The 25,032-nt window shown below is 39.3% G+C and overlaps 1 protein-coding gene across 2 annotated transcripts in view; it reads left to right on the forward strand.

The window, feature by feature from the left end:
• Positions 1–23,943, forward strand: part of DMGDH (dimethylglycine dehydrogenase) — a 60,299-nt gene extending 36,356 nt beyond the window's left edge. For both annotated transcript variants that reach the window (XM_070517884.1, XM_070517885.1), the window contains exons 15-16: positions 18,156–18,290; positions 23,489–23,943. In XM_070517884.1, the coding sequence (XP_070373985.1) occupies positions 18,156–18,290; positions 23,489–23,704 (351 nt within the window). In that variant the 3' untranslated portion in view covers positions 23,705–23,943. The remainder of the gene's footprint in view (positions 1–18,155; positions 18,291–23,488) is intronic.
• The last annotated feature ends 1,089 nt before the right edge of the window (positions 23,944–25,032 follow it).

Below are 25,032 nucleotides of genomic sequence, written 5' to 3' on the forward strand. Positions count from 1 at the left end.
AGAATAGCTGCTTTGCCCATTTTGAGAAGGAAAACCCGTGGGTGAGGAGATGGGCCACCAGGCCCCATTAGGGTGAACTATTTTCTTGTCAAAACCGGTACAAAAGTAGGGAAAAGAAAAATGGAATATTGAAGAAATCCTAGGTGGCAAAGGAAGGTGGCGTGATGGCACTTGCTCTTCCTGATTTCTTAGGGCTGTGGGAGCCTCGTCCCTCCATGGTGCTGGCTCATGTGCAGTAGATACACCTGTGCATGCATTCATTTGTCCTGTCAACATTTGTTAAGTATCATTTGTTAAACATCTTGCTAGGCCACAGGACTAAGAGGTAAAGATATAACTTCTGACGGCTGTGAGATCTCAGAAAGCTTGAAATAAATGGTATTTCAGGAACTAAAGCTGTAGGAAACATTCTTAAGGTTAATTCTGAAGACGTTCTGCGTTAAGGAGAGTTGTCTAGAGGTACACAACAGTGCCATCTTGTGGAGAGTGAGCAGAGGGCCGGAAGAGAGAGGAAGCCTTGACCAGAACTGTGATGCAGGTAAAAATAGCTGAACATCGACTTCTAAATCTCCTGAACTAAAACGACTTTACCTGAAACAACTCATATCATTGTTATTAATGGCGTTATAATTTGTTCCAAGGAAAATTCCTTTTTGGGAAAAAAATTAGTGGCTTTTTTTTTTACTTGGAAATGAAAGAAATGCATTAATTAAGAGTAAAGGAAAATCAGGTGCCTTGAGATGGAGTTGTGAGTATTCTTGGAATTTTCCTCTTGGAATTACTGAGTCCTTTTCCATTTCTGGAGGACCCCAGCCAAGATTCACAGAGAATCGAGTACGAAGTGTAAAATGTTTAAGCGGATCAGAAGAATTATTTTTTTTATAAGATCTCTCTCCCGACCCTCCTCTTCCTTTCTCTCCATCTCTTTTCCTCTCTTGGGCTTGTAACCAGCAGAAACAGGATAAATGTGATCCATATTAGCCACAAGTTAGAAGACAATGTTCATTCTAGAAAATACAGTTTCTCCCTTGGAGAAAGGATTTTTTAAAGCATAACTATTCAGGAAGCAAAACAAAACCAAAAAAACGGAGTGGTACTCACCACCAGGCCACTACATCCAAGAATACAAAAATGCTAGCATCATTAAAACATCGAAGTGGAAATAAATCATTGTGTATGGATGGCAAGATAGAAAGGAACTTCTGATATGTCACAGTGGCAAAAGTACCCAACTCCATTGGAGTAATAAGAATCGAGGAGGCAGAAGATTTTCACTGACTCTCCGTCTCAGCTGCACGTTGCAATAATCTGGAGTGTGAGTCTTTTAAATCATATGATGCTTCAAAAAATCCCAAGGCTCAGGCTGCATCTCAGGTCAATTTAAAAAGAATCTCTGGGATAGGGACTCAGGCATTAGTATTTTTTTTTTTAATTCCCCAGGTGACTCCAGAAAAGATTGCAAATGATTGCTTTAGACCAATGCTTTTCGACAACTTGGAGAACTTATATTACCCAAAGCCCTCGCTGGAATGGTTCTCAAAGTGTGTTCACAGACCAGCAGCATCAATGTTACTTCAGGATTTGTTAGAAATACAAGTTGTTGAGTACCGTCCCAGACCCCAAAAATCAGAAACTCTGGGGCCCAATAATCTGGGGGGTTTTTTTGAGGAAGATTAGCCTTGGGCTAACATTTAGTGCGAATCCTCCTCCTTTTTGCTGAGGAAGATTGGCTCTGAGCTAACACCCGTGCCCATCTTCCTCTTCTTATGTGTGGGATGCCTGCCACAGCGTGGCTTGGTAGGTGGTGCCTATGTCCACGCCCAGGATCAGAATCAGCAGCCCGCCGAAGTGGAATGCGCGAACTTAACCGTTGCACCACTGGGCTGGCCCCCGAGACAGTCTGTTTTAACAAGCCCTCCAGGTGATTCTGAGGCACGCTCAAGTTTGAGAACACTGACCTAAGCAATTTGATCAACTGGGGAGCGGGGGCCTGGGATTCTTGATTTTATTACACAATGAAGATCGAGAACCACTGTCTTATTTCTAATCTCATGCCTGTTGTGGTCCTGTGAATAAACAGGAAAGCAGAAGAACAGGTGGGCTGGTCAGAGGATGGTGCTATGGCATCTGTGGTGGATTGGAAGTGAATCAGTAGATGTGTGACCTCTTCCGGCTACGCTACTGATTATATTCTGCCCCAAATCTCTCTTTTTTTTTTTTTGAACTGGGCAGTAAGTGAATTAAAAAAAAAAGGTCATGAAATTCTAGCCGTGTGGCCTCGAGAAAGCTACTTAACTTCATTTTGCTCCTGAGATTGCTAATCTGTAAAATGAGGGCTCCCTTGCATGTCTACAATCCTATGAAATACCACCTAGCAGAGTGCTTGAAGACATTGGTACTATGTATAACTGGGTCATTTTAATTAAGCTATCCTTATTCTCTTAGCTGTTTCTGTTGCTGAATGATAAAAAAAGAAAAGAAAAAGGAAAGTAAAACCTAGGCTGAGACATAGTTTATCATTCCTGAAACATCTGTCAGAGTATATTAAACTAACAGCCATTGAACCATTATCCTCAAATATATCCAATTTCTGTTAAGAAATAATACTCTAATTCCAGCCTAAAAGCTCAAGTGTGCTGTTTAGCTGACTGCTTTATAATTTGTAAGTCCGTGGAAACCCTGGCCCAGGCATGAAGTGAAGTAATTCTTTAGATTGCTTGTACTTTATTTTTATTTTAAGAGCTTACCTAAAAAGTGCAATAAATTGACATGTTTAAAGTGAACCACGTGATAAGTTTTAATGCACGCGTACACCCATGAAACCATCACAGGGGTTTCACGATGAAGATTGTGAGCATAACCCACACCCTCAGGAGTTTGTTCCTGCCCCTTTGCAATCCCTACCTGCCAACCTTCCCTGGACTCCCACATGCCGCCAAGGAACTTTTGCTCACTAAAGACTATTTAATATTTTCTAGAGTTTTGTATAAATGGAGTCATACTATACATTCTGGGGTTTTTGTCTGGATTCTTTCACTCAGCATAATTAGCTCGAGACTCATCTGCAGTGTTATGTGCACCAATAGTTCATTCCTTTTTATACTAAGTAGGATTCCATTGTATGTATTTACCACAATTTGTTTAAATACTCCTTGAGTTTTGGGTTGTTTCCAGCCTAGGGCTATTGCAAATAAAATGGCTGTGAACATTTGTGTACAAGTATCTGTATGGACACATGCCTTCTTTTCTCTTGGGTAAATACCTAGGAGTGGAATGGCTGGGTGAAATGGCACATATTTATTAACTTTTTAAGAAACTGTTTTACAAAGTGGTGTACCATTTTATGTTTCACATTCCCACCAGCAGTATATGAGAGTTCCACTTCCTCCACGTCCTCACCAAACACTTGTCATGGTCAGTCTTTTTAACTTTAGTTGTTCTAAGAGGTATGTAGTGATATCTCATCATGGTTTTAATTTATTTCCTTAATGACGTGATGTTGAATATACTTTTATATGCCTGTCTATAATTCCCACCTCTTCTTTTGTGAAGCGTCTGGTCAACTCTTTCACTCATTTTTGTGTTTCTTTCCCCTTGTCTTTGAGTTTTGAAAGTTCTTTTCTTACTGAGGTCACATTAGTTTATAAGATTATATAGGTTTCAGATATACATCATTATATTTTGACTTCTGTATAGACTGCATCATGTTCACCACCAAAAGTCTAGTTGCCATCCATCACCATACACATGTGCCCCTTTACCCCTTTCATGCTCCCGCCACCCCCTTCCCGCCTGGTAACCTCCAATCTGTTCTCCATATCTATGTGTTTGTTTATCTTCCACATAAGAGTGAAGTTATGTGGTAATTGTCTTTCTCCATCCGATTTATTTTGCTTAGTATAATACCCTCAAGGTCCATCCATGTTGTCACAAATGGCAAGATTTCATCTTTTTTTTATAGCTGAGTGGTCTTCCATTGTATATATATTCGTCCCTTATTGGATATATGATTTGCAAATATTTTCTCCAAGTTGGTGGCTTGTCTTTTCATTTTCTGGATGGTTTCCTTTGCTGTGCAGAAACTTTTTAGTTTGACATAGTCCCATTTGTTTATTTTTCTTTTGTTTCCCTTGCCTGAGGAGACATGATATTCAAAAAGATACTGCTAAGACCAATGTCAAAGAGCATACTGCCTATGTTTTCTTCTAGGGCTTTTATGGTTTCAGGTCTTATATTCAAGTCTTTAATATATTTTGAGTTAATTTTTGTGTAAGGTGTAAGAGAGTAGTCTACTTTTATTCTTTTGCATGTGGCTGTCCAGTTTTCCCAACACCATTTATTGAAGAGACTTTCCTTTCTCCATTGTATGTTCTTGGCTCCTTTATCAAAGTTTAGCTGTTCACAGATATGTGGGTTTATTTCTGGGCTCTTGATTCTGTGCCATTGATCTGTGTGTCTGTTTTATACTACTGTAGCTTGGTAGTATATTTTGAAACCAAGGAGTGTGATGCTTCCAGCTTTGTTCTTTTTTCTCAGGATTGCTTTGGCTATTCAAGGTCTTTTGTTGTTCCATATAAATTTTAGGATTTTTTGTTCTATTTCCATGAAATGTATCATTGGGATTCTGATTGGAATTTCACTGAATTTGTAGATTGCTCTAGGTAATATGGACATTTTAACTATGTCAATTCTTCCAATCCACGGGCATGGAATATCTTTCCATTTCTTTATGTCTTCTTCAATTTCTTTCAATAATGTCTTGTAGTTTCCAATGTAGAAGTCTTTTACCTCCTTGGTTAAATTTATTCCCAGGTATTTTATTCCTTTTGTTGTGGTTGTAATTGGGATTGTATTCTTGATTTCTCTTTTTGCTAGTTCATTGTTAATGTATAGAAATGCAACTGATTTTTGTATGTTGATTTTGTACCCTGCAATTTGACTGTATTCATTAATTATTTCTAATGGTTTTTGGTGAATTCTTTAGGGTTGTCTATATATAGAATTGTGCCATCTGCAAATAGTGACAGTTTTACCTCTTCCTTTCCAATTTGGATACTTTTTATTTCTTTTTCTTGCCTGATTCCTCTGGCTAGGACTTCCAATACTATGTTAAATAAGAGTGGTGACAGTGGACATCCTTGTCTTTTTCCTGCTCTTAGAGGGATAGCTTTGAATTTTCATCATTGAGTAATTATGACTGTGGATTTGTTGTATGTGGCCTTTATTATATTGAGGTACTTTCCTTCTGTACCCATTTTATTGAGAGTTTTTATCATAGGTGGGTGCTGTATCTTGTCAAATGTTTTCTCTGCATCTATTGAGATGATCATGTGATTTTTATTCTTCATTTTGTTAATGAGGTGTATCACATTGATTGATTGGTGGATACTGAACCATCCCTGCATCCCTGGAATAAATCCCACTTGATCATGGTGTATGATCCTTTTAATGTATTGTATTTGATGTTAATATTTTGTTGAGGATCTTTGTATCTATCTTCATCAGTGATATTGGCCTGTAATTTTCCTTTTTTGTGTTGATCTTGTCCAGTTTTGGTATTAGGGTAATGTTGGCCTTGTAGGGTGAATCAAGAAGTGTCTCCTTCTCTTCAATTTTTTTGGAAGAGTTTGAGAAGGATAACTATTTGATCTTCTTTGAATGTTTATTAGAATTCACCGGGGATGTCATCTGGTCCTGGACTTTTGTTTTTTGAGAGGTTTTTGATTACTGTATCAATCTCCTTACCAGTGATTGGTCTATTCAGATTCTCTATTTCTTCTTGATTCAATTTTGAAAGGTTGTATAATTCTAAGAATTTATCCACTTCTAGATTATCCAATTTGTTGGGATGTAGCTTTTCATAGTATTCTCTTGTAATCCTTTGTATTTCTGTGTTATTCATTGTAATTTCTCTTCTTTCATTTCTGATTTTATTTACTTGAGCCTTCTCTCTTTTTTAATTGGTGAGTCTATCTAAAGATTTGTCAATTTTGTTTATCTTTTCAAAGAACGAGCTTTTGGTTTCATTGATCTTTCTATTGTCTTTTTATCTCTATTTCATTTACTTCCACTCTGATTTTAATTATTTTCTTCCTTCTACTGATTTTGGACTTTGTTCTTCTTTTTCTAATTATTTTAGGTGTATTGTTAGATTGTTTATTTGAGATTTTTCTTGTTTCTTGAAGTAGGCCTGTATTGCTATATACTTCCCTACTAATATGCTTTTGTTGTATCTCATAAAAGTTGGCATGTTGTGTTTTCATTTTTCATTGGTCTCCAGGTATTTTTTGATTTCTCCTCTGATTTCTTCTTTGATCCAATAGTTGTTCAGTAGCATGTTGTTTAGTCTCCAAATATTTGTGACTTTTCCAGCTTTCTTCTTGTGGTTGATTTCTAGTTTTACCACATTGTGATTGGAAAAGATGCTTGATATGATTTTAATCTTAAAATTATTGAGAATTGTTTGTTTCCCAACATATGGTCTGTTTTTGAGAAGTTCTATGTATATGAGAAGAACGTATATTCTGTGACTTTTGGCTGGAATGTTCTATACATATCTAGTCAGTACATTTGGTCTAGTGTTTCATTTAAGGCTAGTGTTTCCTTGTTGACTCTCTGTCTGAATGATCTATCCATTGATGTTAATGGAGTATTAAAGTTCCCTACCGCTATTGTGTTGCTGTCAATTTCTCTTTTTAGGTCTGTTAATAGTTGCTTTATATACGTTGGTGCTCCTACATTAGGTGCATATATATTAACAGATGTTATGTCTTCTTGGTGGAATGCCCCTTTTATCATTATATAATGTCCATCTTTGTCGCTTATCTTTTTTGGCTTAAAGTCTATTTTGTCTGATATAAGTATGACTAGACTAGCTTTCTTTTGGTTGCCCTTTGCTTGGAGTATCATCTTCCACTCCTTCACTCTGAACCTATGTTTGTCTTTTGAGCTGAGATGGGTCTCCTGGAGGCAGCATATTGTTGGGTCTTGTTTTTTAACCACTCTTTGTCTTTTGATTGGTGACTTCAATTCATTTCCATTTAGAGTGATTACTGATATATGAAGGCTTAATACTGCCATTTTATCTTGTGTTTTCTGGTTGTTCTATTTTTCCTTTTTTTTCCCCTTTTGTTTCTGTCTACCATTTTAGTTTGGTGGTTTTCTGTGATGTGTTTCTCAGTTTCCTCTTTATTTATGTTTGGTGACTCTGCTCTGAATTTTTTGTTTTGTAGTTACCTTGAGGTTTGTATAAAAGCTCTCGTAGATGAGAGTCCTTTTTCTGCTGGTAGTGTCTTATCTCCATTAGCCTATGCAGGTTCTGTCCTTTTCCTCTTCTCCTTCTATATTTTTGTTGTCACAAATTACCCCTTTTTGTATTGTATCTTTGTTACCAAATTGAAGTGATTATAGTTATTTTTGATGCCTTCTTTTCTTTTAGCCTTTATGGTATAATTGTTTACTAACCTATTCTAATATAGAGTTGCAATTTTCTGGTTCTGTCTATTTATCACCTTGCTCAAAGCTTTGTATATCTTTGCCTTTTTGTTTCAGGTAGGAGGGCTCCTTTCAACATTTCTTGTAAGTCAGGGCTAGTGTTGATGAACTCCCTCAGTTTTTGTTTGTCTGACAAAGCCTTTATTTCTCCTTTATATCTAAAGGATAACTTTGCTGGATAGAGTATTCTTGGCTGATAGTCTTTATCTTTCAATATTTTGAATGTCATTCCACTCTTTCCTAGCCTGTAGAGTTTCTGCTGAGAAATCTGCTGATAGCCTAACAGCTGTTCCCTGATAAGTTATTTTCTTTTCTCTGGCCTCCCTGTGTATTCTTTCTTTGTCATCAACTTTTGACAGTTTAAATATACTGTGCCTTGGAGAAGATCTTTTTGTGTTGAGATAATTAGGTGTTCTATTAGCTTCATGTACTTGTATATCCAGTTCTTTCCCCAGGTTTGAGATGTTCTCAGCTATTATATTTTTGAGTAAGCTCTCTGCTCTTTTCTCCATCTCTCCTCCTTCTGGGATACTCATTATCCTTATGTTGTTTTTCTTAATTGAGTCAGATGTTTCTCATAGAATTTCTCCATTTTTAAAGAATCTTAGTTCTCTTTCCTCTTCCACCTGAATCATTTCTAGATTTCTGTTTTCAAGCTTGTTAGCTCTCTCTTCCATATCGTCTGCTCTATTTCCAGTGCTTTGTACTTTATTTTTCATTTCATTAATTGTGTTCTTCAGCTCCAGAATTTCCGTTTGGGGTTTTTGTTTTGTCTTTTTAGAGTTTCAATCTCTTTGGTGAAGTACTCCTTCTATTCATTAATTTTATTCCTGGCCTCATTGAACTGTCTTTCTTTGTCTTCTTTTAACTTGATGAATTTTTCATGGCAGCTATTTTGAATTCTCTGTCAGTTACATCACAATCTTTCATGCCTTCAAGTTTGGTTTCTGGAGAGTTGTCGTTTTCTTTTTGTGCTACCATGTTACTATAGTTCTTCATGGTGCTTGATGAGTTGTTCCTCTGCTAGCAGATTTGTAGTAGTAAACACTTTCTTATTTGGGTAAGGCTTTGGTTGTTTTAAAATTCTGAGCTGCTTCTGGTTGTATTTAAGAGCCTGCTCTTTCCACCTTCTACTGCATCTGCCAGAGGCATCATCAGTGTCCTCCTTGTGCTGCTTATGCCTCTGAGCTTGCTGGTACCTTGCTGCTTATGATGTCACTGCAGTCATGGGTTTTGCCACTGGGGTCACCAGGTTGCGAGCACCTCAGCTGCTCCCAGGGTCACCTGGGTCTTGTGTTCACCACTGGCTTTCTGTGGGCTCTCCATGGGCTTGGGTGCTGCTGCTGTGTGCACTAACTGTCCTGGGGCTCCTGGGTTATCTGGGGGTGCTGGCAGCACCACTGCCAGGAGCATTGGGTTCACAGGTGTTGCTATTGCTGCCAGGGGCCCAGGATCTTGTATGCAGCCCCTACTACTAGTAGGGCCAGTGTCAGGGGTGCCACCACTGGGGGCTGGGTTACAGGTATTATTGTAGCCCCTGAAGTCTTAGGTCACAGGCACCACCTGTCACTGCTAGGGGAGGAGCGGGGACGGAGCTGTGAGTCCATTGCTCCTTCTGCAGCCTCTGGTGTCCATTGCCCATACCATTTGAAACCTCAGTTCACGGGCATTGCTGCCACTGCTAGGGAGAGATTCGTGTCTTGGATGCAGCCCCCACTGCTGGATGGGCTGGTGTCAGGGGCTCTGCCACTGAGAAAGAGTGAGGGGCCTGGGTCACAGATATCTCACGGTTCCCAGAATCTCTGGTCACGGGCCCACAGTGTTCCTGAGACCTCTAGAAGTGTGGGCTGCCTGGATTCTTGGGGCCTCTGTTCACAGGGCTTACCTCAGTTCCTGGGGCCTCTGTTCATGGGAACAGCTACAGATCCTGGAACCTCTGGTCTCAGGAGCTGCTGCCGCTGCTCCCCTAGTCCTACCACCTCCAGGAGGTCCAGTCCACCCACCTTCAGATGTATAGGTGTATGGATCTCTCAGGCATTCTCATGTACTGTGCAGGGACTCCTCTGTTGGTCAATGAATGTCCTAGTATTTGTAACTTAGAGGAGAGAGACAATGGAAACAACCCACTCTGCCATGATACTAATGTCACTCTCCTGAATACATTCTAGGTACAAGTCCTTTATCAGATACATGCTTTGCAAATATTTTTTCCCAGTTTGTATCTTGTCTTTTCATTTGTCTAATAGTGTCTTTCAAAGAGCAGAAGTTTTTAATTGAAAAAATTTTAAAGTCCTTATCAATTTGTTCTTTTGCAGATGATGCTTTTGGTATTATGTCTAAGAAATCTCTGCCTAGCCCAAAGTCACAAAGATTTTCTGCTGTTTTCTCCTAGAAGTTTTACCATCTTTTTACATTTAGGCCTATGATTCATTTTTATTTAGTTTTTGTATCTGGTGTGAGGTATGGATTGAAGTTTACGTTTTAGCATGTAGACATCCAGTTGTTTCCAGCACCATTTGTAGAAAAGACTATCCATTCTGAACTGGATTGCCTTTGTGCCACTGTGAAAAGTCGGTCGTCCATGTATGTTTAGGTCTATTTATGGACTCTGTTGTGTTGTGTTGGTCTATTTGTCTTTTCTGACACCAAAACCATACTGTCTTGATCACTGCAGCTTAAATCAGGTTGTGATAGCCCTGAAACTTTGTTCTTCTTTTTCAAAGTTGTTTTAGGTATTCTAGCTTTTTTGAATTTTCATGATTTAAAAAATTTTTTAATTATTTATATTTTTGCTGAGGAAGATTTGCCCTGAGCTAACATCTGTGCCAGTCTTCCTCTATTTTTCATGTGGGTTGCTGCCAGAGCATGGCTGCTGACAAGTGGTGTAGTTCTGTGCCCGGGAACTAAACCTGGGCTGCCGAAGCAGAGTGTGCTGATCTTAACCATTAGGCCATGGGGCCAGCCCCATAATTTTCATGAATTTCTAGAATTAGCTCATTGGTTTATACAAAAAACGTCTGCTGAGATTTTGATTGGAATTGCATTATATCTTTGGGTCACTTCAAGTCTTCCAACTCATGAACAAGGTGTATCTCTCTATTTTTTTAGGTAGTCTTTAATTTCAAAAGTGTTTTGTAGTTTACAGGTTTTGCATATATTTTTACAGATTTATCCTTAAGTATTTCATATTTTGATGCTATTGTAAACAGTATTTTTTATTTCAATTTTCAGTTGTTTATTGCTAGTATATAGAAAACAATTGGGTTTTGTATATTGGTTTCATATTCTGCAACTTTGCTAAATTCACACAGTAACTCTAGTACTTTTTTGTAGATTCCATTTCAATTTTCTGTATGGACGATCATGTTGTGTAAAAATAAGTTTTTAGTAAATAAGTATATAAATATGTTTTTCTTTGTCTTTTGTAATCTGGATGCCTTTTCTTTCTTTCTTTCTTTTTTTTTTTTGCCATTATTGTACTGCCTGGAACCTCCCCTGAGTGAATCTTCAGCAAAGTTAAACAGAAGCAATGAGAGCTCTTGTTCCTGATCTTAGGTGGAAAGCAGTCAGTCTGTCATCATTAAGTATGATGTTAGCTATAGTTTTTTCGGAGATGGTGTTTATCAGGATGAGGACAATCCTTTCTACTCCTAGTGCTAAAAATTTGTTTTGTTTTTAATCAGGAACATTAGATTTTGGCAAATGCTTTTTCTGCATCTACTGAGATAATCATATGGTTTTTCTTTTTTATTTTGTTATATGGTGAATTAAATTTATTAATTTTCAAATGTTAACCCAACTTTTCAGTTTTGGGATAAAACCCATTTAGTAATGATGTATTATTTTTTCTATGTTGTTGGATTTTATTAGATAATTTCTCAAAGAAATTTTGTAGCTACATCCTCCTTATAGGATGTGTTACAGCTTGCAATTATTTTGGTTTTTTTTCTTTTGAATGGAATGTAAGCATCTTGAGTACAGCTTCTGGAAATACAAAATATGTTTTGTTTACTATTTTATCCCCAACACCTAGTTCAGGACTGGCACATAGCAGATGCCAGCAAATACTCTGTTGTTGAAGGCAGTGTCAAGAGATGATGCTGGAGAGGTACTGGGATCTCGTGACAAAGGGACTCATCCGCCAGGTTAAGGAATTTCGAGTGCATCCTAGAGACATCAGGATGCCATTGAAAGATTTTGAGGAAGGAGTGATACTCTGGTGATGGAAAACAGATTAAAAGGGAATCAGTCTGGTGACTGGGAGATCACCTTCCTCATTATTGAAGAAATCCAACAGAGAGATGTCGAGAACTTCAACTAAGGCAGCGGCCACAGGATGGAGAAGAAAAAGGTGTAAGTGATACTAAGAAGGCAGAATGGAGACCACACGAGGGACTGTATGTGAAGGGAGCGGAAAGGAGGATCTAGGGTACTGTTGATGAACTAAGAGGGTTGTGATTAGGAGGTTGGAAGGACTTGTGGGCTATAGGACAGCCAAGTGGGGAGTCTCAGACAGCAGCTAAGCACATGGGTGTGGAGACATGTGTTCTGAAAGTATGAATTTGGATCATTCACATAATGGTGGTAATTAACGCTAGGGAGTGTTGGGAGCCCCTCTTCTACTATGGTGCTTATTGTACCCCACAATACTGGCTGCCTCAGCAGCCAGGCACTGAGCTCCTTGAGGACAGAGGCTAAGAATCCTTAGGACCTTCACTATGTCTGATAATTAGTAGGGACTTGGTAAGTATTTGTTGAAGGATTTGAGTCGTGGCTCTGCCACTTACTGATCCTAAAAGTAAACAAGTTGCTTAACCTATAAACACTTCAATTTTCTCTTCTATAAAGTGAAGAAAATATCCACCTCTGAGTTTGTTATAAGTATTAGATGAGATAAAGAACATTTGATACCTCAATAAGTGGTAATTCCCTTCCATCTTACTGAATTGAATCTAAAATCTTTTAGGGGGAAACTGCTATAGGTAAAATCCTTTCAGTTTTTTGAAGACCCCAGCAAAAGAGATCATGGGTCCTATTGAGGCCTCATTTCTTCCTGTTTTTCTTATTTCCTTTAATAATTATTTACTCTGCATTTGGGCTTGCATGCCCTATTTAAAACATCAAATGGGCAATTGTTCTTCCCTCCAGTCTAGAGATGGAAACTATTAATGAAAAGTCTATATTGTAATTGTTGCCAATGCACTTAAACATGACAGTACATCTGACAAAGCTGTGGGTCCATTCCACCGTTTTCCTTTGAATCATTAGACTCAAAAACTGAAAACTAAATATTCCCTTTAATATTGAATCCAGTGAAAGTCACAAAACACATGTAATGGAGGTTATTCTAGTTTTGAAAAATCTAGTTTAGTTTGAATGCTAATTAACCAAATTATTGGCCTGGCTTAGGAATAATATTTTAAATATTTTCTCCAGGTTTCTATTTATCCCTGCCTTTCTTTTGGTTAATAGAGTCCCTTTTTCTAGTTATATTAAAGACTTTTTTTGAGAAGGAATACTTAAGTGATTGGTAATTTTGGTTAGAAAAATGCTAGATGAATTGTTTCTTTTAAGTTGCCAAGAGAGGCTGGCCCCATGGCCAAATGGTTAAGTTCGCGCCTTCTGCTTCAGCGGCCCAGGGTTTCGCCAGTTTGGATCCTGGGCACAGATGTGGCACTGTTCATCAAGCCATGCTGAGGCAGTGTCCCCTATGCCACAACTGGAAGGACCCACAACTAGGTACTAGGGGGCTTTTGGGAAAAGTAGGGAAAAATAAAATCTTTAAATTACCAAGAAAACAAATATGACCTCAATAAAAAAAAGAATCAGATTAAAAAATATTAATAATAAATAAATAATAAATTGCTGAGAGCAGAGAATGAAAATTATGTGTATGTGGGAGTATTCATTTCCAGCCAATAAGAACAGTGTTGAGTTGCTGAACCGGTAATTTAAAGTTTTGCTAATAAAGAGATACTGAAATTGTGGTTATTATAAACTTTTGTGGAGTGTTATGAAGCTCTGCGCAGTGGAAAAGGAAGCGACAGTTGAGAAGCCTGGGTTTGAGGTTTGGTGCTAACCCACTGTCACTTCAGGCAAGACCTTATCTATGAGACTTAATTTTCTCATATGAAAAGTGAGATTGGACTACATTTGTCTGCCTGCTTAAAAACTTCCGATTCTAGTTACGTGACTGTGAAATGAATGATGGTGTAATTTGTCTTGATGGGCTGGCAGGTCAGTCGATGCATTCCCCATAATGAACCAATCCCGTCTATGGCTTTATCAGTGTGGCTGTGAGACGAGCACGGAAGCGCTTGGCATTCACAGCTGAGTGGAGAAAGTTGAGATTTACGTAGACCGTAGACCATAGGTTAGGAACGGCCACATGCTTTACAACGGGATTCCCATCAGGATTGTTTTTAAATGATGATCCCTGAGCCCCATTTTAGATGCGGAACTTTTCAGGAAGGTATTGAGGGACAGTGGCAGAAGTCTGTCACCTGGATTTTCATCTCTGCTCTGCCTCTTGCGGTAACTAGTGGCCAGTGGGTCTCTCTGGACCTCTCTCCATGCCTGTAAATGCAGGAGCACGACTCCGCAACCAGCGCTGCACCTGGTTTCTAAGGGGCTTTCTTGGGACCCAGGATATTATGCTGATTCTCTTATGCCTTTGGAAACGTTTGATATTTAGGTTAAAAGGATTATGGCTAAACCATTAAATCAAACTGATGACTTCCTTGAATTTTCTGATGGGTTATGACTCCAAATATATGGAACAGAAAAGGTCAAAACCTGGGTTTTTATAGTTTCTCTCCTGGTCTGAGTCCATTACCCTGACTCTCCGTATCAGGACCTTCCTTCCTCCCAGTGCTGCTGTCAAATTCGGCTTTAGCTACACATCTGAGAACTCTCCATTGCCCTGAGAATCACAACCAAAAATATACTGGTTTAATTTATTTCATTTCCATGGGCTTTTAGCTAATGTATGTGCTTTTAATAGGGCTAAGAAGAGATGAGTAATTACATTTCACTTAATGTTTTCATCTATGTGGATGTTATCGTTGGTATGTATTCCAGGTGGCTGTTTTAATGGCTCTTACTGCTTTATAAAATTAATAAATTAAAAAAATATAAGCCAAGACTATTTTTAAGCTGTAGTCTCAGTGCCCAGAAATTTGTGTTTCTCAAAGACATTAATAGCTATCTATATAGTTAATTTGGCAGTGACTCATTAAAGAAATATATTTCTGTTCTCAAGTCATCCTGAAAGCACTAATTTTAATCACAGCACTTACCTTCAGACACATTTTCCTTTCTCATTATTAATTAATAACTGTATAATAAGGTAAAAGCTACAGTCTTGGGAGGACAGCCAAGTAAAACGAGAATGAAATGCCATCACCCCACTTTACGTCTTTCCGTCGGGCATAGGGCTAGCTTGGGGAGGGGGAGCTGTCTCAAGGGGCAGGTGTCGCCCCTTGCCTGTGTTGTAAGTTTGTGCTCCTTACTTTAATGAGGTTTTTGTTGTCACTTGTTAGAGTATTATTTTCATTCATGTTTGAGGACAATATTGCTGACAAGATCACTTCCTAATTCAAGGATATCCAGATATGTCAAATTTCATTAACATTAACCTGTGGTGTGTTTTCAAATTTTTTGACATAGTACAAAAATATTGTGTAGTGAATGTCATTCAAAATAGGTTCAGCCTACCTAGAAATGATTTAAGAGAAACCATCTTTAGAGTGTTTACATCAGCTGTGCCTTCCAATGATGGACTCCAGGTACAGTCATTTAAGAACATACATGGATAAATCTAAAGGTGCTGACTTACTTCACCATGTAACTGAGCCTCAGTTACTGGGCCTTTCTCGTCCACAAACTGGGGATAAAATTGTCTATCTCATAGGAATGTCATGAGGATTAAATGAGCTCATGAATGTAAAGCCCTCACCATAGTGTCTGGCACATAGCAAGTGCCCAATAAATTGTAAATACTACGACTACTTTTTATTTTGTACTGAATTTATTACTTTAATTTTTCTCTCCTCAAGGAAGTTTTCTGGGGTCCTCTCCTTTTCTTATTGCTTGTGATTAGCTGATACCTTATGTTCCTGCTTAGACTTTGGTAAAATTGTGAATTTGGTGAAGATAGAGCTGGCTCCCTTTCCAGCACATCTTATCCCCCTTGCCCCTCTAGCTCCTTCCCCAGGAGTTCTCATCCAGCACCCCAAAAAGACCCATTTCTGAAAGCTTTGGTCGTGCCCAGCTTCCCCGCAGCCCCTCCAAAGGTGTAGCAGATACTGGCTGCAGTGGCTCAGGGAAGGCAGCTCAAAGTAGGCGGGGCTGGGACTCTGAGATTTGGGTTCTTACCAGTTTGTTGGTTGTCTTTGGCTAAGTTCTTTTAGACTCAAATCCACCATCTATGAGTTGTTGTGAAGGTCAAATTATAATATAAGTGCAAGGGCTTTTGGAAAAGGCCATGCAGACAATAGTTAGTATGAAACTCATCTTTCACAACTCAGTTCCGGCTGCTTCCTCTATAAAATTGCTGCCACAGAACACTGCCCCAGCCCCACTCTCCCGCCCCAGAGAGAATCCATCACACTCTTTCTTGAGCCTCCTCTGTATATATCCCATCATAGGATCTGTTTGTTTGCATTTCTGCCTCCACACATTAGACAGTGTCTGTTTTAAATTTAGAAAATGTCATGTTTACACTCTCATAGAACCAACTTTGAGTCATGTTTCACATTGGTATAGCTAATTTTTATGTTGTCGTGTGTCGTGTTCTACCATGTTTCCAGTCATCTCACATTATTCTCTTTTCCTCTGCTCTGTTAAGACATTGAGGAGATAGAATAATGTCAGGACTCGGTGTGTTGTGATGTGTTATGACTCTTGTTATCATGAATTTATCCTACATATGAACTCAAATGTATCAAGCTCTTTCTGTGGGTTTTTGTTTTGTTTTTTCCCAGTAGTCCTGTCTTAAATAATGTGGGTCCGGTCTTCTTTGAATTTTTCTTGGGCTTCATACTAAAACTTTGTTGTTGGTTCTCACCATCTGGATCAAACTGAGGAAGGGGAAAGAATTGGACTTTCATTTTCCAATTGTTTTAACCTTGGCCAGTGGGAACTTTCTTTAGCTTCCTGTGTAGGTCAGCAATTGAAAGTTGCAATATCCATAGAAATTGTACTTCATTGTGGGCTTATCCTAGAAGTTCTGAATCAGTCAAGGAGTGAACTGGTGGGGGGTGAGGGGGCGTGGATCAGGCAGAAGGTATGTGAGGACCCCTCCTGCTGCAACACTGAGAGGTTAAGGGGACGTATTACACCCAATCCTAAATGTTTTGTGTGCAGAAAGAGCTGCATAAATCCTAAATGGTGACAGCAGAGGACATTTTTGGCATGAAATACTGTCTTCTTTCTTCTTTGGCCAGTGAAGAAATTAAAGTTATTTCCTTTCTTTCAGAGAATAGTTCCTCTGTACGTACATGAGAACTGTTTTGAGAATTTTGTTTCCCACATTGTAATCACTAATGAAATCTCATTCACAGAGATGTGGCTTATATATCACAAGTTCCCCTCTTCCCGCCTAAGATAAGAGGTGCTTGTTTGGGCACACTTACATAGAAGCCTTGTCCCGCCGTCCCACCCGGGGCAGCCTTCCTCCCCTGCCCTCACTACTCGTAGCCCCTGACCAGTTTCTCACACTTGTCAAGTGTCCCTGGCCTTCTGGTTGGGTAGAATTGTATCTCCTCCATAGGCTAAGTGTCTCCACTGGGGAGTCATTGCTCCCCTCTTTGCTGGAAGGTGTGTTACTAATAAATGTGAAAGGCCTGAAGTGGGCATGGTTCCTTTTTTTTAACATGTAAGAATGGATTCAAGTTTATGCCGTCACTGTGTCGCTCTCACTCACTTGCATCGCATTGAGAATAACCCTGAGTGTGCCCAGGGGACTGTATGAGGAATAGAAAGGTCATCTGTCATGTGCTACATGGCAGGAGAAAAAGAGGTTGAAAAGCAGTATTAGAGCATAAGCTCTTTGATCAAAATCTCTGCGTCTGACTAATTTTATAACCCACACGGGGCCTAGCATGATGCCTCACACAGAGCAGGGGCCCGATCCATTTCCTTACTGAACGAATGAGTGTGACCCAATAGGTTAATACATTCCCCAGACCATTATTCTGAAGAAAGAAAAAACCGTGTGGCATTTTGGGGTGTTTTGGCATCACATTTCAAAGAAGTGAATTTCCTTCTTGTGAAAGGCTCACTGTAGGTAGAAACTGAGTAGCACTTTGCCCACTACCAGCCAGTACCACTGTCTAGAACCACGAGATGCAGGGTCCCTTTCATAATCCATCCAACAGTGTAAGACAATACCATGTCTTACACTGTTCTGCCCCGGTGGTTCTGGTAACATTGTTATCCCAAGTTATTACCCTGAAGTCCAACCTATTCTGAAGGAATAGGTGGCTGATATTGTCATTTGAGGACTAAGAAATATTTGTCTAGACATTTGATCCAATCTGTATTTTTATTTAATGTGTAATTGGTGAGAAAATAGCAAAGACAAATTTAAATGCTTGCATCTCTAACCTTGTCACAGTGTCTGAGCATTCATTCATCTTCATTATCTTGGCTTCCTGCAGCCAGCAGACTTCATAGGAAAGCAAGCACTGAAACAGATTAAAGCCGAGGGGCTGAAACGGAGACTGGTCTGCCTCACCTTGGCAACCGATGATGTTGATCCAGAGGGAAATGAAAGCATCTGGTACGATGGCAAGGTGAGTGCTGAGGACCTCGTGGCCAGGGGCCACTGCAACTTCTCTGCCACAGAAACTCTCCTTGTCTCTATCGGTTTCCTTTTAGAGTTTTTTGCTGTTTCTTTGTCTATGGTGGGATGACACACTTTTGATTTCTGAGCTGACATTCAAGAAACAGAATTAATTAACTGAAAGGAAAATGAAATGCTGCTCATGTTTGAAAACATAAAATTCTATATGCTTTGATTAAGGAAATAAACCCAAGGACTTGAAATACCTTGGGCAATGGGGGAAGTTTGATTTAGAGGGTAAAATGATCTATTTGCTCACCAGATTCCTATCTGTGAATGCAAGAGATGGATTTTATAAAGAATTTGGCATTCTGATTTAGCTTCTTGGGGATCTTCTGGAAGGAAGCAAATCTAACCTGAGCACATTAGCAGAAAAAAATTTCTGAATGAAAACGTCTATGACAATAGAGGGTAGAACCTTAGAAAGAAAGCAAAAAGTAGAAACCATTTGGTTATTCAGAAAAAAATGACCTTCTCACTGTGGAATGTTGCATTTCATTGTCTCTATAGGTAATCAGTAAAACCAGATATCTTACCGATAGAACTTCATTTCCTCTGCTTTTTACAAGTGTTTGTAAAACTCAATTTGGTAAAGATTTTGCAGTGTTTTGGCTGGTGTTACCAGGCAGGTGTGGGACACTCAGTTTAGACCTTGGGGCTGGCTCAGGGCCTTCCGGGCTTATCTAAACAGCTGTTCCATGTTGAATAGGGTCTGCTTGGTCAATACCCAGAGACTCAGAGATTCCGTGCCTGGGCTTTTCTCTTGCGCTGCAGCCTACTTGTTATTTGTTTCCATTTCCCCCCTCTCTTCATTGACACAAAGAACCCTGGTGGTGGGGAAAGCCAGTGGTGTCAAATCTTAGCCTTTGGATCACTAAAGGAATGGCCCTTTGGGCTGAGGCATGGGTCAGTTTGATGTAGAACTAACATCTACAGACTTCCTACTATGTGCTGGCTATTTTTCATGTGCTCTCTCATCTAATTTTACAACACCCCTCCCAGATAAGTATGACCAACCCCATTTTAAAGATGAGGCTTTGGGGCTCAGAGAGGTGAAGTAATTTGCTTGACATTACACAGCTAGTGATCAATGGAGCTGATTTCTGACCCAGGTATAGGTGGATTTTGAATTGCTTCTCCTTTCTTCTAAGCCTCGCTAAATACTCCAATTCACTTTTCTCAGTCTCTGCTGATGTCCCACTGTATCCTCTTTAGCATTTAATTATCCAGCCACAGTTCTTGTACATCTGAGTAGCAGGTGGATACTATTAGACACTAGGAAGCCAACAGGCTTCTCTCCGATCTCCACTTCTTAGACGTCTCACCTTTAAGTGTGCTGAGCTCGCTCCTCTGTTTGAACCATTCCTACTCTTACCCCACTGTCTCCTGTTCCTCTTTCTGCTCTAAATCTCTGGTTCAGCCCTCTTTTCTTGACAGGCTCTTCCTCCAGTTTCGTATTTGCCCACGATTTCCACTGATACCCACCTCTGCCATTAACTAACTGCTTGTCCAGATCTTAGCCTCTCTGGCCTCAGTCGTCTCATCTATATAGTGAAACCATTGGATGAGATCATGTCTAAGGTTCTTTCCACCTCTAATTAAGTTTTTCCCGGTCATTATATTTCCCCCACCTCATCTTTCTTTTGTTTTGCTTTTCTCACTTCATTCCCATCCAGCTTCCTCAGTCTTCCTAGTGTGGTCCATGCCCATCCTTCCACCAACATTCTGTTTTATGTGGTCATGGAGTGAAAGAGAGATTATGCTGTAATATTCTGTATGCAACCCCACATCAACCATGATCAACTGGTTGATCAAATGATCATATTTAAGATGGCAGATTTTTAGCCGCCTTAAATATGGCCATACCCAAATTAGAGTTTAAAAACTTGGAAACCTGTACCTGAACTTATACAGTATTATATGTTAATTATATCCCAACGCTGGATGGAAACCCAAGTTCCATTTTTGAATTTTATTTCCCTTGCCATATCTGTGCACTGAGATTATGTGCTATATTTTTCGTCTTTCCTACTACATGCCATCTGCTTAGAGAGCTGCTAATCCAATTGTAGTTTCTCTTATTAATATCTCTTGAATTTCCTGATATCAGTTTGTCTGCTCTTTGCTGTTTGGTAGGGTCATCCTTTTATCGTGCCCATGACCCTCTTTGATCCTCTTCATGCTCTGGAATGCACTGAATTATCTTTTGCTTTTCATTCCTGACGTTGTCTTGACTTACACTGCCTTTAGCACTTGGTATTCTATTCTTGCAAATATTTCTAGTGCTAGAGATAGGGTACAGAGTTATTCATTTATTCAACAAATATGAGTTTCTACTATGTGGCAGCAATATTCTAGATACTAGGATACAGCAGTGAAGAAAACAGACAAGAATCTGCCCCCACGGAGCTTATATTCCAGGGGTGGGAGGGAGACACAATGAACAAGATAAATAAAATAAATGGCATGTCAGAGAGTGATTAGTGCCCTGGGGAAAAGTAAAGTCCAGCTGGGAGATGGGCGTGTTGGAGGGAGGGATTGTGATTTTAAATAAGGTTTAATTTTTAAAATTCAAGGCGTAAGGGTGGACATGAGAAGGGCTTTCATTAATTATCAAGGCAGCTTTGCTGGGAAGTAAGTTTTGAAGAGGAGGTTTTGGAGAAAGGAAGTTTGGAGAGTTTAGAAAATTTTCTTTACCATTATTTATAAACTAACACACACAGGGATAGCCAAAGAAACACAATACATCATCCAGCATAAATTATGTTGCCTCCTTCAAAGGCCATTCGCCCTGCTACCTTCTTTAGATCAGTTAGAGGTGTCTTTAGCCTCGTCGTTAGGGGAGGCATGAGAGAAGGCTAAAAAGAAATGAGGTTGTTTACATCGGTAAGATGAAAGCGAATGTTTGACTTCACAAAGAACATGAGAATCTACGAGGCAGAGCATGGGGACAGGTGGTTCTTGCAATTTACTGAGCAAAAGGAAGGAATGGATTTAATTGAATCCAGAAGATTTTGAGGTAGAACAATATAAAATTGATGCTAGGAGAAGCCTTTCCCTGGAGATGAAGAAGTAAGATAAAAGGAAAGGTCAGACTTCTGAAATACTCTGGGCTGCTAACCCCTGGGCTAGAGAGAAATTAAAGGAGAAATGAAAGTAATCTAGCGGAAAGCAAAGCATTCAATAAATATTTTTAAAATAGCACTCACAAAATAAATAAAGTTACTAAAGCAGAACTAACTGCAGGCGAATGACTGGGGGTTTGAAGGGATGGGTGGACCTGAGGAAAGGGCGCGCACAGGCTCTGAAAAGGGACTGTGGGTTCTTGACCCAGTGAGTTAGGGGTTCTGGCCAAGAGCTTGTGCAGGCCTCTTCCTGGTCCCTTAAAATGCCCGAGCAAATCACTTTAACTTTCCCAGGGCTCCAAGCGCAGATCTCTGTTTTACAGACTGGGAACTGAAACCAAAGTTACCAAGAAAGTCTTTTGAAGAACAATGACTAAAACCCCAACTTCCCTCACCAAAATCCCGGCCTTCCACCACATCGCTGTGATCTGAGGGAGAAAGGCCGTTCTGAAACGCGTGTGAGCGCTGCAGCACCTCGGCAGTTAATCATCTGCCAGAGAGAAGCTTTTACTAATGAATGCATTCACATTGGGTTTTTTTTTTCTTTAATCAACCAGTTCTTCACCATAATAACCTCAGAAATTATACGGAGAGCTTCTGATTTGGGGTTTCAATGAGATAATTAAAAACTGGAGCTGCAGAGATGGGAGTCTGTATTTAATGACACAAGTGTGTTAGCATTGAAAAGACTAGAAATGCTATAATAAGACTGTTGACTGTAGCGGGCTTTCTGCTGAGGCAGCTGAAAGATCCCCAGGCTGGTTCAAGTCCGGGAATGTTGGTGAGCACCAGCGCGAGCAGCCGGCTGTGCTAGAGCGAGGCTGCACGGATTCATGCAACCTTGTGTAGCCGGGAGAAGCCATTCTGAGTAGGGCTATCGATCATATTTTGCTCCTATTGTCTTCCTTTATTTTAGAATGTAGCGTTTAACCTGACATTTCTGTATCGTAGTTTTTGCCATTTTACTCTGCTTTTCCTTCTCTTTCATCCTTTCCTTTAGATCTGGTTTCTTCTAATCCTCTTTTCCTCTAATCAGCCTTGTTACATGGATAGTTTTCGTAGCATAAAGCCTTTGTTTCCATCTCTTAAGTTTTGATTCCTGGTTTGCAGTCTTTAGATCTGGTTTGCCCTCCCAAGTTATCCTGTTTCATCCTCCTTAATTTTGGTCATTCACGCCTAACTCCATGTGTCCACCCATTGTGGAAAGTTTCATTCCCTTCTCTGCCCCCCTCATTCCCCCGCCTTCAAAACATGGAAAAATGCTGCCTTCCTCACGTTTATTGCCTTGGCTTCCTGGTTATCTTGTTTTGTCTCTCCACGTTAATTCCTCAACTAGGCTGGAAGCTCCTGAGGGTGGGGACCCGGCCTCTACTCATTCTCCTGAGTGTCTAGCAAAATGTTTTGTGCGTGGTAGAGTTAGAGAGAGTAAAGTTAACATTCATTTAAGTGCCTAGCAATTGTCAGGAATTCTTAAATGCTCTATATGTTCATATAGACTGTCCAGTCACACTGACTATTGATATATTAATAAATGGTTTAATTCAGCACGATTTTGGCAGGCCATTTATCTATACCCCAACAGGAACGGTTGACTACATTTGCATTTGGACTTTTAGATTTTTCTCCCTTGTACCTGTTATTGCAATGCTAGTTTGATGATAGAAGAGAATTTTTTTTGGTTTAAAATGAAAATATTTGATTCTCCTTCCTATCAGAGCTCTTGGCACAAAACTGAGCAAAATAGTGCCAGGTATTAAGAAACTACCTGTTATTATTTAAAACTGAGAAATTTCAGAGTAATCTAGGTATGTATTTTGAAAATTATTTTTCATTAATTTATCAATTTTCATTCATCTTCTCACAAAAGTGAAGTTTCTTTTCCTGGTGTTATCCCCACAGGTAGTGTATCATAAAACTTTCGGATTGTAAGTTGAGTCTATAGCTTGAGTGTCTCCCTCTGGGGAGGGAGGAGGACACCCAGCTGTGACCAAGATGCTGAGGATTGTTGGGTCTGGCCTTTCAGGTGGTTGGCAACACGACCTCCGGAAGCTACAGTTACAGCATCCAGAGGAGCCTGGCCTTTGCGTATGTCCCTGTGGAGCTCGGGAAAGTAGGACAGCAAGTGGAAGTTGAACTCCTCGGCAAAAATTACCCAGCAGTCATCATACAAGAGCCCTTGGTATTGACAGAACCAACCAGAAACCGGCTTAAGAAAAAAGGTGGGAAGGACAAAATTTGAAAAAGACCTTCAGCAGGCAACTGACTGACGATTGCACTGTGCCTGTGCTCGAAATGACGGTTGATTCCTGAGGGAGTATGGGAAAACAAGAATTCACTTCAAGATCATCGAAATCTAGATTTAGAATCGGAATAAAACCTTTCTCTTAATTCTTCTCTAAGCAAAATAGAATAATGGATTAGTGATTTACATTGTTCTTTCAAATGGAGAAATTTGAAATGAATGTTTTTATTACCCTATATTGGTGTTTGTGGATCTCAATTGCAAAACTTTTAAGTTTTTGCTAATACACAATCATTATTACAGCTGAATTAGAGGATGTTATACAATTTTACGATCATATGCATATGGTTCTCGATATGTTTTACATAAAAACAAATGCAATATTGCTGATGGACTTACTTCACTGAGAAAGATTAGTCGAATAGGGGATAGTTTTAATTTTTCACAATAAATCTATGATAAAAACAGGAAAGTTTAATATTGATATATAACATTTTTATTCAATTCTCTGAAATATTTATCTTCAGTGGCTTTCCTGAAAGCAGTTTTATGGGACATCATTATTGTCCTTTCAAAGGTTGTCTTAGGAAAAAAATAGCAAAAAAGAACAGTCTTCTAAAGGAAGCAGTGGTTGCAAACCTTCTGAAATGAAGCGGAAACATAAATAGATTGTGCCAGTACAAACACAATGTGAATACTGAACACTTCTCTTTGGGAAAGAATTAATGCAAGTTGACATCACGTCATGCCGTTCCGAGTATCACTTCACAAAGCATTTGACAAAGCAGGTCAAACAAGAGCTTAAGAGCTGACAGGATTGCCCTTAGCACTGTGTACAGCAAGAAAAAAATCCATTTAGAAATAATTCTTTGATATACTTCTTGAAATTATTAGGGTTTAGTTGAGTGAATAAATCAAATGTTTTGTAAAAGGTAGTTTGTCATTTATAATTTATGTTATACAAGCATTTGTTACACATTTATTGAGTTTTTCCTAGGTATTAAAGCTAAATGTGAAGCACAATAAGATTCTGTAATTAGAAAACATTTTAAAATAATGTCTTGTAAGTTTTGCAAAGGTGCCAAATTTACATTTTAAATGTTTGATAAAAGTAATCACATATTAGGACTCTTCAACATGCCGTTCACTTCTTTTTGGTATATCCTTTTACAGGAGAAAAGGGGGAAATCCTCTTGGTAACAAACCTTTCCTAATTACCAAGAATGTACCAGACCCTCCATCTCCGTTCTGGTATCAGGTGCTGGTTAAAGCCTTAGGCTGGGGCTCGGAGATCTCGCTTCTCATTCTCTGCCTCTCTGTAGCCC

This window comes from Equus asinus, chromosome 9 (assembly GCF_041296235.1).
Source record: "Equus asinus isolate D_3611 breed Donkey chromosome 9, EquAss-T2T_v2, whole genome shotgun sequence".
Classification (NCBI taxonomy): domain Eukaryota; kingdom Metazoa; phylum Chordata; class Mammalia; order Perissodactyla; family Equidae; genus Equus; species Equus asinus.